This window comes from Geotrypetes seraphini, chromosome 1 (assembly GCF_902459505.1).
Source record: "Geotrypetes seraphini chromosome 1, aGeoSer1.1, whole genome shotgun sequence".
Lineage (NCBI taxonomy): Eukaryota > Metazoa > Chordata > Amphibia > Gymnophiona > Dermophiidae > Geotrypetes > Geotrypetes seraphini.
Genome location: NC_047084.1, coordinates 392,614,651 through 392,633,044, shown reverse-complemented (window position 1 = coordinate 392,633,044; position 18,394 = coordinate 392,614,651). Strand labels below are relative to the sequence as shown.

At 45.5% G+C, this 18,394-nt stretch overlaps 1 protein-coding gene across 1 annotated transcript in view; it reads right to left on the bottom strand.

The window, feature by feature from the left end:
* FRMPD1 (FERM and PDZ domain containing 1) overlaps positions 1–18,394 on the bottom strand; it is a 304,447-nt gene that overhangs the window by 272,098 nt on the left and 13,955 nt on the right. Inside the window, exon 2 of the mRNA XM_033917490.1 lies at positions 1,895–1,998. Within this exon, the coding sequence (XP_033773381.1) occupies positions 1,895–1,995 (101 nt within the window). The 5' untranslated portion in view covers positions 1,996–1,998. The remainder of the gene's footprint in view (positions 1–1,894; positions 1,999–18,394) is intronic.

Here is an 18,394-nt window from a genome sequence, read left to right as displayed (position 1 = left end):
AGGCGTTCGACAAGGTCCCGTATGAACGACTACTTTGAAAAATTGCAAGCCAGGGAATCGAGGGTGAAATACTCATGTGGATTAAAAACTGGCTGAGCGATTGAGTCGGGGAGTTTGCAAAAGAAAGTCCAGTGCAAACATAAAAACATGCCTCCTTCTTTTCCTTGGAAGGAAAGCACAGCTTTTTCTTTCAAGAGAAAAAAAACTCTCCCACAATGCTTACTTGCAAACAGCCAGTGTTTCTTTCTGTTCCTGATTAAGGACCCAACTTCCATGCAGTTCTGTGACGAGGTTCAGCTATGTCCATGGGCTCTCCAAACTTTGAGCACTCTGGCTGGTCCCAACATCTGTTCCTCTTCAACCATTTCAAAATCTTGCCCATTCCATAGTTCTTGAGGAAGTTCCTCCCCTCAGCTTCCTGCTGCTCCTCCTGCCTCTTCTCCTTCCTGCCTTGGTGCTTCAAAGCTTTCTCGGTCCATGTAAAGCATTCAAAATAAAATCCTTTTTTTCTATCTTTGGACATTTCCTTTTTTCATCATGTTTGTTCTAGTTTCTTTTTTCTGCTGTCCAGTCATCGGCTAAATCTTTCATGATTTGTTTATTAAATATCTTGAATATTTGTATTCTATATCGTTTTCTGGAAATCTGTACATTTGTCATTTTTTTTTTAAATAAACAGATTTAAAAATAATGAGGATGACTCAAATGTCCCAATCAAAATGAGCCCTTTTCAAACCTATATGTGCAGGTGTAATAAACACATACATGTGTATTCCTTTTGTGAAACGGGGAATATACTGTATGCATAGATCAGTGCTTTCCAATCTTTTTGTGGCTGTAACCCCATGATTGTAGCAAAATAAAACTAGGTGACCTTCCTGGAGATGCAGAAGAATGATGCACCTATGGAGAGCTCACCTAATTTGTGACCTCAAATATGGGTTTTGTGACAGTTTGGAAGTTCTGTTGTAACTTAGTAAATGATGGCAAATAAAGACCTGAATGGTCCATCCAGTCTGCCCATTAGTTCTACATTTAGTCCTGCCCAAGCCATGCCCCCTTGAAATCTCTATGTAGTATGGTAAATAACATCTGTTTTTACATGTGATGCTCAAGTAGAAATTACACATAAGTCTTCTAAAATAACCTTTTTTATTTTTAAGCTTTCATTATTTCAAAACTCCATAATATATTAATTTACAAATTTATAAGCTCCAATACCGTACTCTGTCCTATCACACCCTCTGGGAGCGCATTCCAGGTGTCCACCACCCGTTGGGTGAAGAAAAACTTCCTAGCATTTGTTTTGAATCTGTCCCTTTCAACTCTTCCGAATACCCTCTCGTTCTTGTAGTTTTTGAAAGCTTGAAGAATCTGTCCCTCTCTACTCTTTCTATGCCCTTCATTATCTTGTAAGTCTCTATCATATCCCCTCTAAGTCTCTTCTTCTTCAGGGAAAAAAGCCCCAGTTTCTCCAATCTGTATCATGTTTTACTATATTATACCTGTGTTAACTATTTCCCTTTGTATTTTCCCTCAATGTTTCTTCTTTACTTTAGGAATTGTATTTCATCCCTCCTTTCCCATGTTTATCAATGTTAAATTTAAGAGTTCTTACCCATTATTTAAGTAATTGTATGTACTGTATTGTTTGTTTTATTTTATTTTTTATATTTAATAATTGTAAATTTTAAAGTGTACATCGCTTAGAATATCTGATTAAGCGATTGATCAAGTCTCCTAATAAACTTGAAACTTGAAACTCAGTGTATGAAAGGTTTTCCATACCTTTTATCAAATGTGTCGCTCTCCTCTGAACCCTCTCGAGTATCGCCATATCCTTCTTAAAAGAAAAGCATTTATGTTTCTGTAAAAATAAAATTACCAGTCTTACCGGTGTGAACTATCTCTTGATCGATGGAGCCATCTTGCTACCATTTGTTCTATTTTATGCACTCTGCGGGTTTGCAATAAATTAGCCTCCCGTTCTTCCATTTACTTGAAAGAGAAAATACAAATATGTTGCATTAAGGTACTCATTAACATATGCATTTGTAAGTTCTTCATTACATAAGAAGGAACTACATTGTAACTCATCCTCTGCACAGGTTTAAATGACAAATAAGTAAACTCAATGTTTCATTAAACTGATTAAAGAAAACAAAATCTGGAGAGAAACCAAGATGGCATCAGGAGAGAAAGTTCATTCTTGAACTCTCCTTACCTCATTTCTGGTCAGTGTATGCTCCCTGATTACAGGGAAACGCAAAGACATAACCCATTCTCAACCTTTCCAAGTGTTGGTCGAGGTCCTTGCCTGGTTCAGACAACTTTGGTTGGAGGTGGCACTTTAGCTACAAAAGTGCTGCAGCTCTTTCAGCTGGGTCCCTGCGAGAGCCTATGAACCTTAGTTAAAGAACGGATTTCTCTTAGCCTTGAGCAAAGGATGACACCTCTGAAACCTGGAAGCAATTCATGATCTAGAGTAGTGTCTCTCAAACTTTCTCGAGCCGGGGCACACTAAAGGTAGTGGCCATGGCTTGAGGCACCCAGAAGTGCACGGACATCACTGTGATGACATCATGCATATGTGTGACATCATCACGTTGACATCAGCACATGTGCAGAGGCCCTCCAGATGGGCCCTGAGATGCCAGTAGGGGGTGCCAGCAGGGAAGAGGGCCAGAGAGAAGGAGAGGCACTGGCGACAGCTGATTGCTTACAGCAGTGTTTCTCAACTACTTCAAGCTAAGTACCCCCTAAGTCTAACAAATATCAACTGAGTACCCCAACCACAGACCTCCCTAGGTCCACCCAAGCTCTGCCCCAGATCCCATCCCCTTTACTAATTGTAATGCAATTTTTTTCCATTCATTTTTCATATACACACAATAAACACAGCAGATGTAAATTCTCAAAACTGACACATTTCAATCACTATATTGAAAATAAAATAATTTTACCTACCAGCGAGCCTCTGTAATTAGCTTTAAAGGGGAGACCGGGAGACCAGGGAGGAAGCCGGAGGATACTAGAGAGAAGGGGGAAACATGCAGGCCTTCGACGAATCAGGCAGCACTGGCTGGCAGGCGCCTCTCTTCCTCCTCAGTGTGCCGCGGCACACTTGGAATCTCAGGAGGCACACTAGTGTGCCTTGGCACATAGTTTGAGATACACTGGTCTAGAGACATCCAGTTTGGCAGTGAATACTGCACTGCCAGCAGGATGAGAAGGACTGCCTAGAACCCAACAAACTTGGTGGCTAAAGTACCTCAACAGGAGGTGATTTCCCCCAGGCTACTGGGGGGTGGGGGTGGGAAGTACTTGCTACAATGAGGTGAAATCTGTCATTAGGGCTTTAAAGAGGCAGGGAGAGGGGGCATGAGCTGCAGACAGAAAGAGATAGAGTAGCCATGTAGGACTGGAAAAAGAGCAGCATGAAGGGATAGAGGGAGGGGTAATGATGGAGAGAAGCCAGCATTAGTCAATATGGAAGCCCTATAGGAAACCATCAAGGCTATATAAACATATCTCTGTATTTTCTTATTTTAATGTGAAATTTCATAAAATGGTGGCCAACGTGGATGTGCATGAAAAGTAATTAGCCCAACATAACAGATTTGGGACATTTAAGCAGCAAATAAGAATGTAAAAACTAACTACAGGCCAATTGCCAATATCCCCTTCTTAGCAAAAATAACTGAAAAAATTGTGTTTAATCAAATATCTGAATATATAGAAAAAACTAATGTATTACATCCAAATCAAACCGGATTCAGACAAAATCATTCTACAGAGCATTCCCTAATCGGTATGACAACATCTATATTATACCATTTAGATCACCACACTTCTGTCATATTGATTTCACTTGATCTTTCGTCTGCCTTTGACACTATCGACCATACCCTTTTAATAAATAGGCTTCAATCTATTGGTGTGACTGATCAAGTTCTGCTCTGGTTTAAGTCTTACTTTGAAAACCGTTCTTCCAATGTCTTTTTTAATAATATGACCTCAAACAGTTTTTCATTACCCTATGGTATCCCTCAAGGATCAATACTTTCTCCTATTTTATTTAACATTTTCCTTGCTCCACTTATGACTTTATGTCAATCCATTGGATTTTCGGTATTCGCCTACGCAGATGATATACAACTATTACCGTACATCCAATTGATCCCAATAATCCACAAGAAATAGTAGCAATAAATGACAAGCTGGACCAAATTCACCACTGGCTAGATGCTAATAAACTAGCCTTAAATATTCATAAAACTAACGTCATGCTCTTTCCATGGAAGGACTGTAATACACTTCTTTTTCCCATATCTATAAAAGGCATTTCATTGCAGACGACTCAAAATATTAGGATTCTTGGAATAATATTTGACAACAAATTATCTTACCACGATCATATAAGCCAAGTGGTTAAATCTACTTTTTACAGACTTCGCCAAATTCGATCTGTGGCCAAATTTTTATGCGCAAAATTCTTGAATATCCTAATACATTCTCTAGTAATCTCCAAAATCGATTATTGCAACACCTTATTTAAAGGCTTGCCACAAAAGGAAATTAGACGTCTTCAAATTATTCAGAACGCCTCTATTAAAATTATTTTTAAAGCCAAAAAATTTGATCATGTTTCACCATTACTTAAGGAGGCACACTGGCTCCCTGTTGCACATTGCATTTTATTTAAACTATGCTTACTTACTTTTAAATCTTTAGTATTTAAAACTCCTGCTTTTATTTTTAGAGTTTTAATTCCTTATTCTACTTCTAGATCACCGAGATCACAAGATCAACATTTATTGGCCATTCCATCATTAAAAGTTATTAATACGAGGCGTCATACTATTTTTTCAATAACTGCTCCTCAGTCCTGGAATGATCTTCCACTGTATATAAGAGAGGAAAAGAATTTAGACAAATTCAAGACCAAACTTAAAAGTTTTCTCTTTAAAGATGCTTTTAGTGAATAAATATTTCTCTTATCTCTTGTTATCTAATATTTTTTCTTTAATCATTTTTGTCTCCCCTCCCAATGTTTTTTACCTTAATATATTGAATTTAATATTGATTGTAACCACTAAATAATTTTCCTTTTGTCTTGATATTGTATGTATAAATTACTTAACTTAAATGATTTAATCTCTGTATAAGAATGTCCATATTTTGTAATTTAGTATGATATACTGTATGTTTGTGTAATATGTTACCCATATTTTAGATATTTTTAACAATCTGTACATCGCCTAGAACTTTGAATAGGCGATTAATCAAACTATATAATAAACTAGGAAACTTGGTTAAACAACCAGAATTGTCCTTTATAAAGGATGAGACTATGAGGCTCATTTTCAAAAAAGCGATATCTAAAAGACAGCATTAACTGGCACTTGGATGTCTTACTAGTCAAAACATCCAAGTGGGCGTTTTCAAAACACTTTCCAGACATCTTTCTGGTTGTTTTGTTTCCAGTGCATCTAAGGGCTCCTTTTACAAAGGTGTGCTAGCGGTTTTAGCACACGCTAGCCGCTACCGCCTTCTTTTAAGCAGGAGGTAATTTTTCGGCTAGTGCAAGCTATAGCGCGCACTAATCTTGTGCGTGTGCTAAAAACGCTAGCGCGCCTTAGTAAAAGTAGCCCTAAATCTTAAGGGGTTCATGTTAAAGTTGTGATTTGGGCAGGCTTAGGACTTGGACGTTCTACAGGAATAAACTTTTAACAAAATGTCTAGGGCAACATTTACATCCTTTTCCTTCATCCTGGCTATAGCTCCCACATTTGGTTTGTTGTCCACTCTACCGGTTATTATCAATCTTAGACTATCAATGGGATCATTTCCTGTCCTTTGGAAATTAGCACCTGTTAGTCCTATCCTAAAACAAACAACTCTGGACCTCTCCCAAATGGCAAACTACCATTCTATATCCAATGTTTGCTTTATGTCAAAAAATACTGAAAAGTGGTTTATACTCAGTTATCATTTTCAGAAAAATCTCATGTATTACACCCTAAACAGTCAGAAGATATATTGGAAGGAGAGACTCGGCTGAAGGAAGGCCCTGGAGCAGGCCAGTGTAGTTTTTCTTTGGTTGCTGAAGCTCTAAGGTACTGAAAGGCATAGGCGGGAGAGGAGGGGAGGAGAGAGGCAAAGAGGGACTCACAACAGTCACATTTTTTTAACGGCAGGAGGAAAGCTTTTTATCGCTCTTGCGAGTTGGTAAAAAGCTTTACTCCTGCACTTGCAGTAAACTTACTGGATTTTTCCCCTTTCCCACAGATTTAACGCTGTATACCCCGTGTCATTATCTAGTTTATAATCAGCAAGGGCCTCATTTGAATACTTTGAATCAAAATTCTATGGAGTTGATAACTGGAAAAGCACAGTTACTTACCGTAACAGGTGTTATCCAGGGACAGCAGGCAGATATTCTCTACATGTGGGTGATGTCATCCACGGAGCCCCGTCGCGGACAGCTTTTCAAGAAAACTTGCGTGCGCCTTCCCACTCCACTAGAGGGCTCATCCCCTCCTCGTGGTCCTCAATTCAGATAGCTAGCAAAGAAGCCAACCTCGGGGAGGAGGGAGGGTTGCAAGAATATCTGCCTGCTGTCCCTGATAACACCTGAGCAGGCAGCATATTCTCTACATGTGGGTGACCTCCAAGCTAACCAAAAAAGGGGGCAGAGGAAAAGTTGGCAATTTATGAAAACAGATTACGTAAAACTGACTGGCCAAACTGGCCGTCGCGCCTGGAAAAGGCGTCCAGACAGTCGTGAGAGGTGAAGGTATGAACCGAAGACCAAGTGGCAGACTTGCAGATCTCCTCAATAGGCGTGGCTCAGAGGAAAGCGACAGAAGCCGCCATTGCCCGGATTCTATGTCCCGTGAACCGACCTGGCAGCGAAAGACCAGCCTGAGTGTAACAAAAGGAAATACAAGCAGCCAACCAGTTGGATAAAGTGCGCTTGGAAACAGGGCGGCCCAACCGATTAGGATCGAAAGAGATGAAAAGTTGAGGAGCCGTCCGATAAGACTCGGTGCGGCGCAAGTAAAAGGCCAACGTCCTCTTACAGTCAAGAGTGTGAAGCGCCACCTCCCCAGGGTGAGAATGGGGCTTAGGAAAAAACACAGGAAGGACAATAGACTGATTAAGGTGGAAATCCGAAACCACCTTAGGCAAGAACTTAGGATGAACATCCAGAACGGCATAGACATGGCTTTAAACTGAGGACAAGGGGAAAGCCGACAGTCGATCTGACATCGACACATCGGATTAGAGTATCAAACAAGGATACTGAACCGGGAAAAGGCGATAGAGGGCTCGAGACTGAGTGGACATTTTTTTGAAAAAAAAACCAAAGACGCAATGCAGGGGCCCAAAGAACTATTAAAACTAAAGAGCGGGAAAAGGAGGAAACAGCCAGAACCAGAGGGACATCCAAAAATGGGGAAGCAGGCTGAGGATGAGATAGACACACCATTGGAGGGGGATGAGGATGAAACAGACACACCACAGGAGGGGGGTGAGGATGAAACAGACACACCACAGGAGGAGGATGAAAGGAATGAGGCTCGGGGGCTGGCAGCCCATGAGGGGGTCAGCAGGAGCACCAAACCACGAGGAAAACCAACTAAGAAGGTAAACAACCGGGACTTAAATTGCCTATATACTAATGCTAGGAGCCTAAGAACCAAAATGGGAGAGCTAGAAGTTATAGCCAGTAAGGAGGACATAGACATAATTGGAGTCACAGAGACATGGTAGTCCGATGACAACAAATGGGATGTGGTCCTACCAGGGTACAAACTCTATAGGAGGGATAGGACACACAAGAAGGGTGGAGGAATAGCGCTATATATAAAGGACTCCATTCCTTCAACCAGGATGGAAACAACAGTAAGGGCGGACGGCTTGGAATCACTATGGGTTAAGCTGACAGGAGGAAACGGACCAGACATAAAATTGGGACTGTACTATCGCCCACCAGGACAACTGGAAACAAACGACCAGGACCTGGAGACTGAATTGAGACAGGAATGCAAAAGCGGAAGTGTGGTAGTAATGGGGGATTTCAACTACCCTGGAATAGACTGGAGCATTGGACACTCAAATTGCACGAGAGAAACAAAATTCCTGGAAGCGGTGAGGGACTGTTTCATGGAACAGCTGGTCACGGAACCAACACGAGGAGATGCCACTCTTGACCTAATCCTCAACGGGCTAGGGGGACCCGCAAAGGAGGTGGCAGTACTAGCGCCACTAGGAAATAGCGATCACAACACGATCCAGTGCAAGCTAGAAATAGGAACATCAAAGGTGAAAAGAACCACAACGACAGCACTCAACTTCAGAAAAGGAAATTACGAGGCCATGAGGAAAATGGTGGGAAAGAAGCTCTGCAACAGCTCAGGGAAGATGGAGACCGTAGAGGAAGTCTGGGCCCTATTCAAGGGCACGGTGCACGAAGCACAAAACCTGTACGTCATAGTAACATAGTAGATGACGGCAGATAAAGACCCGAATGGTCCATCCAGTCTGCCCAACCTGATTCAATTTAAAATTTTTTTTTTTTTTTTTTTTCTTCTTAGCTATTTCTGGGCAAGAATCCAAAGCTTTACCCGGTACTATGCTTGGGTTCCACCTGCCGAAATCTCTGTTAAGACTTACTCCAGCCCATCTACACCCTCCCAGCCATTGAAGCCCTCCCCTGCCCATCCTCTACCAAACGGCCATACACAGACACAGACCGTGCAAGTCTGCCCAGTAACTGGCCTTAGTTCAATATTTAATATTATTTTCTGATTCTAAATCTTCTGTGTTCATCCCACGCTTCTTTGAACTCAGTCACAGTTTTACTCTCCACCACCTCTCTCGGGAGCGCATTCCAGGCATCCACTACCCTCTCCGTAAAGTAGAATTTCCTAACATTGCCCCTGAATCTACCACCCCTCAACCTCAAATTATGTCCTCTGGTTTTACCATTTTCCTTTCTCTGGAAAAGATTTTGTTCTACGTTAATACCCTTCAAGTATTTGAACGTCTGAATCATATCTCCCCTGTCTCTCCTTTCCTCTAGGGTATACATATTCAGGGCTTCCAGTCTCTCCTCATACGTCTTCTGGCACAAGCCTCCTATCATTTTCGTCGCCCTCCTCTGGACCGCCTCAAGTCTTCTTATGTCTTTCGCCAGATACGGTCTCCAAAACTGAACACAATACTCCAAATGGGGCCTCACCAATGACCTGTACAGGGGCATCAACACCTTCTTCCTTCTACTGACTACGCCTCTCTTTATACAGCCCAGAATCCTTCTGGCAGCAGCCACTGCCTTGTCACACTGTTTTTTCGCCTTTAGATCTTCGGACACTATCACCCCAAGGTCCCTCTCCCCGTCCGTGCATATCAGCTTCTCTCCTCCCAGCATATACGGTTCCTTCCTATTATTAATCCCCAAATGCATTACTCTGCATTTCTTTGCATTGAATTTTAGTTGCCAGGCATTAGACCATTCCTCTAACTTTTGCAGATCCTTTTTCATATTCTCCACTCCCTCTTCGGTGTCTACTCTGTTACAAATCTTGGTATCATCTGCAAAAAGGCACACTTTTCCTTCTAACCCCAGGTTTAGGAAAGGGTGCAAAAAGAATCAAACAAAAAACCCGGCGTGGATAACAAATGCAGTGAAAAAGACGATAAGTGACAAGAAAACATCGTTCAGAAAATGGAAAAAAGACCAAACTAGGGAAAACCAGAAGGAGCACAAAAGGCACCAAAAGGACTGTCACCGAGTAGTTAGGAAAGCAAAAAGAGAATATGAAGAGAGACTGGGGGGGAAGCAAAAAACTTCAAACCATTCTTCAGGTATGTGAAGGGGAAGCAACCAGCCACGGAGGAAGTGGGACCATTGGATGATGGAGACAGGAAGGGAGTGGTAAAGGAGGAAAAAGAGATAGCTGACAGGTTAAACAAGTTCTTCTCATCAGTCTTCACGAGAGAGGATACATCCAATATCCCAGAACCCGAGGAGATCATAAACGGAGACCATGATGAAAAGCTGGTCCAACTAGAGGTAAGCCGAGAGGATGTCCTTCGACAGATAGACAGACTGAAGAGCGACAAATCACCAGGCCGGACGGCATCCACCCAAGGGTACTAAAAGAACTGAGAAACGAAATAGCGGAATCATTTCACCAAATATGTAACCTATCCTTAATAACTTGGGAGATCCCAGAGGACTGGAAAATAGCAAATGTCACGCCCATCTTTAAGAAGGGATCAAGGGGTGACCCGGGAAACTACAGGCCGGTGAGCTTGACCTCGGTTCCGGGAAAGATGATGGAAGCACTGGTTAAGGACACAATCTGCGAACACATTGGAAACAATGGACAACTGAAGGCGAGCCAGCACGGCTTCTGCAAGGGAAGGTCGTGCCTCACGAACTTACTGTACTTCTTTGAGGGAATAAACAGCCAGATGGATAAAGGGGAATCCATAGACATCATTTACCTTGACTTCCAAAAAGCCTTTGACAAGGTACCTCATGAACGACTCCTTAATAAGCTGTGGAGCCACGGGGTGCAAGGGGATGTCCACAGATGGATCAAACACTGGCTGGCAGGCAGGAAACAGAGGGTTGGAGTAAAGGGCCATTACTCAGACTGGCAATGGGTCACGAGCGGAGTTCCACAGGGGTCGGTACTGGGACCACTCCTGTTCAATATATTTATTAACGACCTGGAGACGGGGACGAAATGTGAGGTTATTAAATTTGCTGATGACACCAAACTCTGCAGCAGGGTTAGAACCCAGAAGACTGTGAAGACCTGCAAAGGGACCTAAAGAGACTGGAAGAGTGGGCAAAAAAGTGGCAAATGAGTTTCAACATAGAGAAATGCAAGGTCATGCATGTAGGGAAAAAGAACCCAATGTTCAGCTACAAAATGGGGGGATCATTGCTAGGGGTGAGCAACCTTGAAAGAGACCTGAGGGTGATGGTGGACACCACATTGAAAGCATCAGCACAGTGTGCGACAGCCTCAAAGAAAGCGAACAGAATGTTGGGTATCATTAAAAAGGGTATCACAACCAGGACGAAGGAAGTCATCTTGCCGCTGTATCGTGCAATGGTGCGCCCACATCTGGAATACTGTGTCCAGTACTGGTCGCCGTACCTCAAGAAGGACATGGCAGTACTTGAGGGGGTCCAGAGAAGAGCGACTAAACTGATAAAAGATATGGAAAACTTTTCATATGCTGACAGGTTGAAAATGCTGGGGCTATTCTCCCTGGAGAAGCGGAGACTTAGAGGAGACATGATAGAAACCCTCAAAATCCTGAAGGGCATAGAGAGGGTAGACAGGGACAGATTCTTCAGGCTGTGGGGAACCATAAGTACAAGGGGTCAATCGGAGAAGTTGAAAGGGGACAGGTTTAGAACAAATGCTAGGAAGTTCTTTTTTACCCAGAGGGTGGTGGACTTATGGAACGCGCTTCCGGAGGTTATGATAGGCCAGAGCACATTACAGGGGTTTAAGGAAGGTTTAGATAGGTTCCTAAAGGATAAGGGGATTGAGGGGTACAGATAGAAGTAAAGGTAGAACATAAGAACATAAGCATTGCCTCTGCCGAGTCAGACCATAGGTCCATCACGCCCAGCAGTCCGCTCCCGCGGCGGCCCCCCAGGTCAAGGACCTGTAGTGATCTATTACTCAAGGGCGTTTTGTATTGTATAGTAACCCTCTAATTATACCCCTGGATCCCCTTTCCCTTCAGGAACTCATCCAATCCCTTTTTGAAACCCAAAATCATACTCTGCTCAACCACCTCCTCTGGAAGCGCATTCCAGGTGTCCACCACCCTCTGGGTGAAGAAGAACTTCCTAGCATTTGTTCTAAATCTATCTCCCCTCAATTTTTTTGAGTGCCCTCTAGTTTTTGTTGCCCCCGCCAGTCTGAAGAATCTGTCTCTCTCTACCTTCACCATACCCTTCATGATCTTATAAGTTTCTATCATATCCCCTCTAAGTCTCCGCTTTTCCAGGGTTATAGAAATGCTCAGAAACCACTTCACAGGTCATAGACCTGATGGGCCGCCGCGGGAGCGGACCGCTGGGCGCGATGGACCTCTGGTCTGACCCAGTGGAGGCAACTTCTTATGTTCTTATGAGTACGCAGGACCACCTTGTCATGATGAAATACAGTAAAAGGCGGGTCCGCAACCAGAGCTTGCAGCTCACTGACTCTGCACGCAGACATGAGAGCAACATGGAACACCACCTTCCAAGTGAGAAATTTCAGATGAGCCTTATCAATTGAGGTTTCATCAGTTGAGCCAGAACCACATTAAGATCCCAAACCACCGGAGGGGGCTTGAGTGGAGGATGAACATTGAAGAGGCCCTTCATAAATCGGGAAACCACGGGATGGACAGAGAGCGGTTTCCCATCAAGCGGCTGATGAAAGGCAGCAATCGCACTAAGGTGGACTCAAATAGATGTCGATTTGAGGCCAGACCGAGACAAGTGGAACAGATAATCCAGCACGGAAGGCAAGGAGGCAGATAGTGGCTCCATGCGGTGCTCAGCACACCACGCAGCAAATCTGGTCCATTTCTGGGAATAGCATTGTCGCGTAGAGCTCTTTCTAGAGGCCTCGAGAACATCCCTCACCGACTGAGAAAAACCTAAGGAGGGAAGCACGAGGAGAGGAACCAAGATGTCAAGTGTAGAGACTGCAGATTGAGATGCAACAGCGAACCCCGACTCTGAGACAGCAGAGAAGAAAAATCTGGAAGCAGAGACTCCCTGACACTGAGCTGGAGGAGCAGGGAGAACCACGGCTGCTGGGGCCACTGAGGAGCTATCCAAGATCATGGCGGTGCGTACCGACTTGAGGCGTACCAGAGTTCTGAGAATCAAGAGGAAAGGGAGGGAACGCATAGAGGAACCTGCCCATCCAATCGAGAAGGAAAGCATCTGCCTCGAGACGATCTGGGGAGAACATTCTCGAGCAGAATCAGGGCAATTTGTAATTGAGGGGCGAAGCGAACAGATCTACCTGAGGAGTTCCCCACCGAACAAACACCTGCCGCAGAGTCTGGGAATGGAGCGACCATTCGTGTGGCTGAAGAAGGTGACTCAACTTGTCCGCCAGACAATTCTGCTCGCCCTGGATATACACCATCCGAATAAAGATGTTGTGGCGTAACGCCCACTGCCAAAGATGAAGGGCTTCCCTGCAGAGCGATACCCCCTTGCTTGTTTACATAATACATCGCCACCTGGTTGTCCGTACGCACCAGGACAATGCAATCCTACAGCAAATGATGAAAAGCCACCACTGCATTGTAAATGGCCCGAGGCTCCAGAAGGTTGATGTGGCAGCGACGGTCCACACTCGACCACAGACCCTGAGCCTGAAGGCTGTCGAGGTGCGCTCCCCAAGCGTACGCCGAGGAGTCCGTCGTCAGAACCTTATGATGCGGGGGTGCGAGAAAGAGCAAACCTCTGGACAGATTGGAAGAGTCGGTCCACCAACGGAGCGAGCGTTTCAAAGAGGGAGTCACCACAATGTTGCCACTGAGACGCCAGGGTCCATTGAGGAACACGAAGATGTAACCTTGCAAACGGCGTGACGTGAACGGTGGAGGCCATGTGTCCCAGGAAGGTCAGCATCAGCTTGGCTGACACCGAAGACCTCAGCAACACCAGCTGACTCAGCCGCAGGAGGGCAGTCTGCTGAGGCAGAGGTAAAAAGGACCGGAGGTGGACCGTGTCCAGCACTGCCCCGATAAACTGCAGGGACTGAGAGGGGCACAACTGGGACTTGGGGAAGTTGATCTCGAACCCCAGACACTGAAGGAAGATAATAGTTTGATGGGTCACTGAAATAACCCCCTCCCTCGACGGAGCTTTGATAAGCCAATCGTTGAGGTACGGGAAAACCTGAAGGCCCTGTGACCGCAAGGCCACTGCTACCACCACGAGGCACTTCATGAAGACTCGTGGGGATGAAGCGAGCCCGAACGGGAGAACCCGATACTGCAAATGAAGGTTCCCCACTTGAAAGTGAAGAAACCGTCAAGAAGCCTGGTGGATCGGAATGTGAGTGTAGGTTTCCTTCAGTTCCAGGGAACACAACCAGTCCCCCTTGTCCATCAAGGGATACAAAATGGGAAGCGAAAGCATGTGGAACTTCTCCCGAACCAGGAACTTGTTCAACTTCCGCAGATCCAGGATAGGGCGAAGGTCCCCGGTCTTTTTGGGAACCAGGAAGTACCAGGAATAAACGCCGGAGCCCCGTTGACAAGGGGGGACCTCCTCCACCGCCCGCAGGCGAAGGAGTGCTTGCACTTCCTGAAGCAGCAAGGGAAGTTGTGCCCTGTCGTAAAGAGACTCTCTTGGAGGCCTGTCCGGCAGCAAAGCCCAGAAGTTGAGGGAGTACCCCTTCCGGATGACAGAGAGGACCCAAGAGTCCACAGTAATCTCCACCCAACGCTGAGAAAAGGCGCGGAGACATTCCCCGATAGGAAGAGGGGGAACCCCCAAGGTGGAGGAGGCCAGCCCCCTCCCGCCGGCCCAGTCAAAAAGCTTAGTCACCGCAGGGGTTTGAGGCTTGGGAGGGGCCCTCTGCTGTTGCGGGCGCAGGGGAGGACAAGAAAACGCCGGTGTGGACTTCTGCGAATATCTCCAGGGAGGAAGCCGGTAGGACTTGGGTGGAACAGGCTTCGCCTTAGCTCAGACCAAAGAAGCAAAGGAGCGTTCGTGTTCAGAGAGACGTTTCGTGGCAGCTTCAATGGAATCATCGAACAGCTCATTGCCCAAGCACAGAAGATTATCCAACCGGTCCTACAGGTTGGGATCCATGTTGACAATGCGGAGCCATGCCAGGCGATGCATGGCCACCGCAAAGGCCGAGACCCTGGAGGACAATTCAAACACATCATAGGAGGCCTGAAACATATACAGCCGAAGCTGCGACAGAGTATCCACAAGCTTGCGAAACTCCGCACAGCGCTTGGTAGGCAAGTCGTCTTCGAAAGATGGAAGGGCCTTAATACACCACTTAAGATAGGAGGTAAAGGTAAAGTTATAATTCAGAACTCTGTCCGCCATCATGGAGTTCTGATATAGGCGCCTCCCAAACTTATCCATAGTCCGGCCCTCCCGGCCCGGCGGAACAGCCACATACACTTTGGACGGGTGAGACTTCTTGAGGGTAGACTCAACCACCAAAGACTGGTGGGAAAGTTAGGCCTTCTCAAAACCCTTGCAGGGCACCATCCGGTAACGAGACTCCATTTTAGATGGAATGGCCGGGATAGCATAAGGGGTCTCTAAATTGTGGAAGAAAGTCTGTTGCAACACCGGGTTCAAGGGAAGCCGCAGGGACTCCCGAGGAGGGTAGGGAAGCTCCAGCTCCTCTAAGTATTCCTTGGTATACCTGGAATCCTACTGGAGGTCCAAGTTTTAACGCCTTCCCCATATCCTGAACAAATCTAGTAAAGGAAGAGGGTCGGCTCTCAGAATGCCCCTCATGGGGAGTGATCGAACGAGACCTCAAGGCAGCAGAAAAGGAGGGAGATGCCTCCCTGGAATACTGCGTCGGCATATCCGTATCCACCAGCATGGATGCTGAGGAAGCCCCGCTATATGAACGGGAGGGAGTCGACGAAAGCCTGCGCTTAGAAGTCCCCGGAGGGGAGGACCCCGGGGTCCAGGCCACCGAGGTCCGACGACACCTCCCCGGAGACTCACGCCCTGAAGACAAGCCATGGGAAAAGAAGGCAGGGTCCCCCGAGGCCGCCGCCTCGCGGAGTGGGGTCCCCGACCTGACAGGTGACCGCAGCAGGCTCGGGTTGGACAAGGTGAGGTCCAAGGTTTTAATGGACACAGTAGTGCGAGGACCCGGAGACCTACCCCGCCTCAGGGGGGAGTCCCGGGGATGCTTCGCAAGGCGCCTCGACCGGTGCCCCGACCGAGGCCAGCCTGAGGGAGAAGCGTGCCTCGATGGAAGGGACGAGGAATCCGACGAGGACAGACGCCGTGACCAACGTACCTTACCCCGAGAAATCTCGATGCGACATTCAGGCTGGTCCACAGCGCGCGAGATCGAGGCAGGCGCAAGCTGAGCCAAAGCTGAGGAGAGCTCCAAGGAGATGATCGCCTTCAGCACCTCCTCAAACATCAGCACCGTGACCATAGAAAGCCGGGTAGGTGCAGCAGTGCGTTCCACCGAGGGCAACCTCGAAGAAGAGTATTCCCGTATGGTGGAAGCACGCTTGGAGGATTTGGAGGGAGGTCTCGTCGAGGCCGGTTGGACTACACTCACCGCCTGAATGGCCAGAGACTCCAAAGAAGGCTTCTTCGGTAGCTGAACTGAACCTGAAGGAGGAAGAGGAGACTTACCCGGAACCGAGATCTTCGAGGTCGAGACCGCCGAGGCCTTCAAAGTCGAGGGAGACTTGCCTGGGGCTGAGGTCTTCGGGGCCGACACCGAGGTCGAGGCCGAGACCGGGGTCAAAGCAGGAGCAGCCTCCATGGCGAAGAGCTCCGCAATCCTGGCCCTACGACGTCGAAGAGCCCGAGGCTGGAGAATGGCACAACGAGGGCAGGAGTCCGTCGGGTGATCAGCACCCAGACAAAGAATACACCAGCGGTGCGGGTCTGTGATGGAAATAACCCGACCTAACTGGGAGCACTTCTTAAACCCGGTAAGAGGCCAGGACATAAGGGATAGATGGACGCGGCCACGGAGAACTGGGAGCCCCCGGTTACCGATTCGAAAAACAAAAACACACGAGGGTAGAAAAATGATTTAACAAACTGCACAGCGACTCCCGAATAAAACAAAGAAGCCGCGGTGCTAGAAAGGCACTTAGAAAAACGCAGAGAAGAGAGACAAGGCTTTCTGGCTCTGTGGAAAACTAAGAACCGAGGACCACGAGGAGGGGATGCGCCCTCTAGTGGAGCGGGAAGGCACACGCATGCATGGGCAGCACTAGTAAACTTTGAGATCTTCAATCAAGTTTGCTTGAAAAGCTGTCCGCGACGGGGCTCCATGGATGACGTCACCCACATGTAGAGAATATGCTGCCTGCTTGTCCTGAGATAATCTATTCTCCTGGTTACTTCTGTACTCGATCCTAACTGCAGTTTGATTTTAAGACATTACTTCAGACATTTGAAGGATTTGTGTCATGGCTTTAATTTTGTTTTGTTTTTTTCCAGATCTTTCTCATTTGACCTAGACCAGAAAGAGAAATTTCATTGCCAAGCATCCTTTTGTTGAGATGTCCTTGTCATTTTATTGTTTATGATGGTAAGAATTTTTTTTAACCAAGTCAACTTGTCATTGGTTAAGCATCCTAGTTGTATACCTTAACCAGCTTGCCTCAGATACCTCTCAACTCTTGTTTATGTGTTTTTCTTATTTCCTGAATAATAATAGTAGGCTAAATTATGTAGATTTTTTCTGCATAGCTTTGTTTCATTGAAACTGCAAAATTTGAAAACTGAATAAAATAATTTTAAAATATTTTCTAACATGTCAATCATTTCAATTGAAACAAACTACATAAGATGTAAATTATGAAGTTCTAGTTTACAACTGTATTTAATACAATAGAACCTAGGCACCTAGGTTCCTTTATAGAATAGGTTCCTACCACATATCTTCATGGCATTTAAATAAAGGCACAACCAGAAAAAAATCTCTGTCTCCACTGGATACAAGAAGAACTACAAAACAACACCGACCAACTGAGGGTGGCAAAGTGGAGTGGATGACCTGGAATTAACCAAGTTTATAGATTGTCAATAAACATAAAAACAATTAAAAACTATAACTGACACAAATAAATATATAAATCCCATAAATGTACCATAAATAACAGTCTTGTGAGCTAATTATGATGCTGCCTTGATTCCAATTTCAGTAAATCCACACAATTGATAAATGGTATAACATTAAAATGGACTTCAAAAGATGAATGAAAGCATGGAACCTTACATGGGTCATGTTTCGATTTGTATGATTGCCTTCATCAGGAGCCTACAAAAACATGTTTGGTGCGTACATAAGTGACATACCTATATGAGATTATATATGTCAGAGTAAATACTGAAAAAATGAGGATGATAAAAAAGTGAAAAATGTAAGAACATGTGAGAATATTATGTTGATATCATAAGTTATGTTGATATCATAAAGTTAACTTGGTTATTTCCAGTTCATCCACTCCACTTAAATGAAGGCACCCAGCTGTAGAATTGCCCCTTTTCCAATTGATATTCAGCATGAGCTAACCGGCCAGGAACGGCCGCTGACTAGTTAACTCGCATCTCAGCAGCTAGCCATACATTTTCAGTGGCATTTAACCA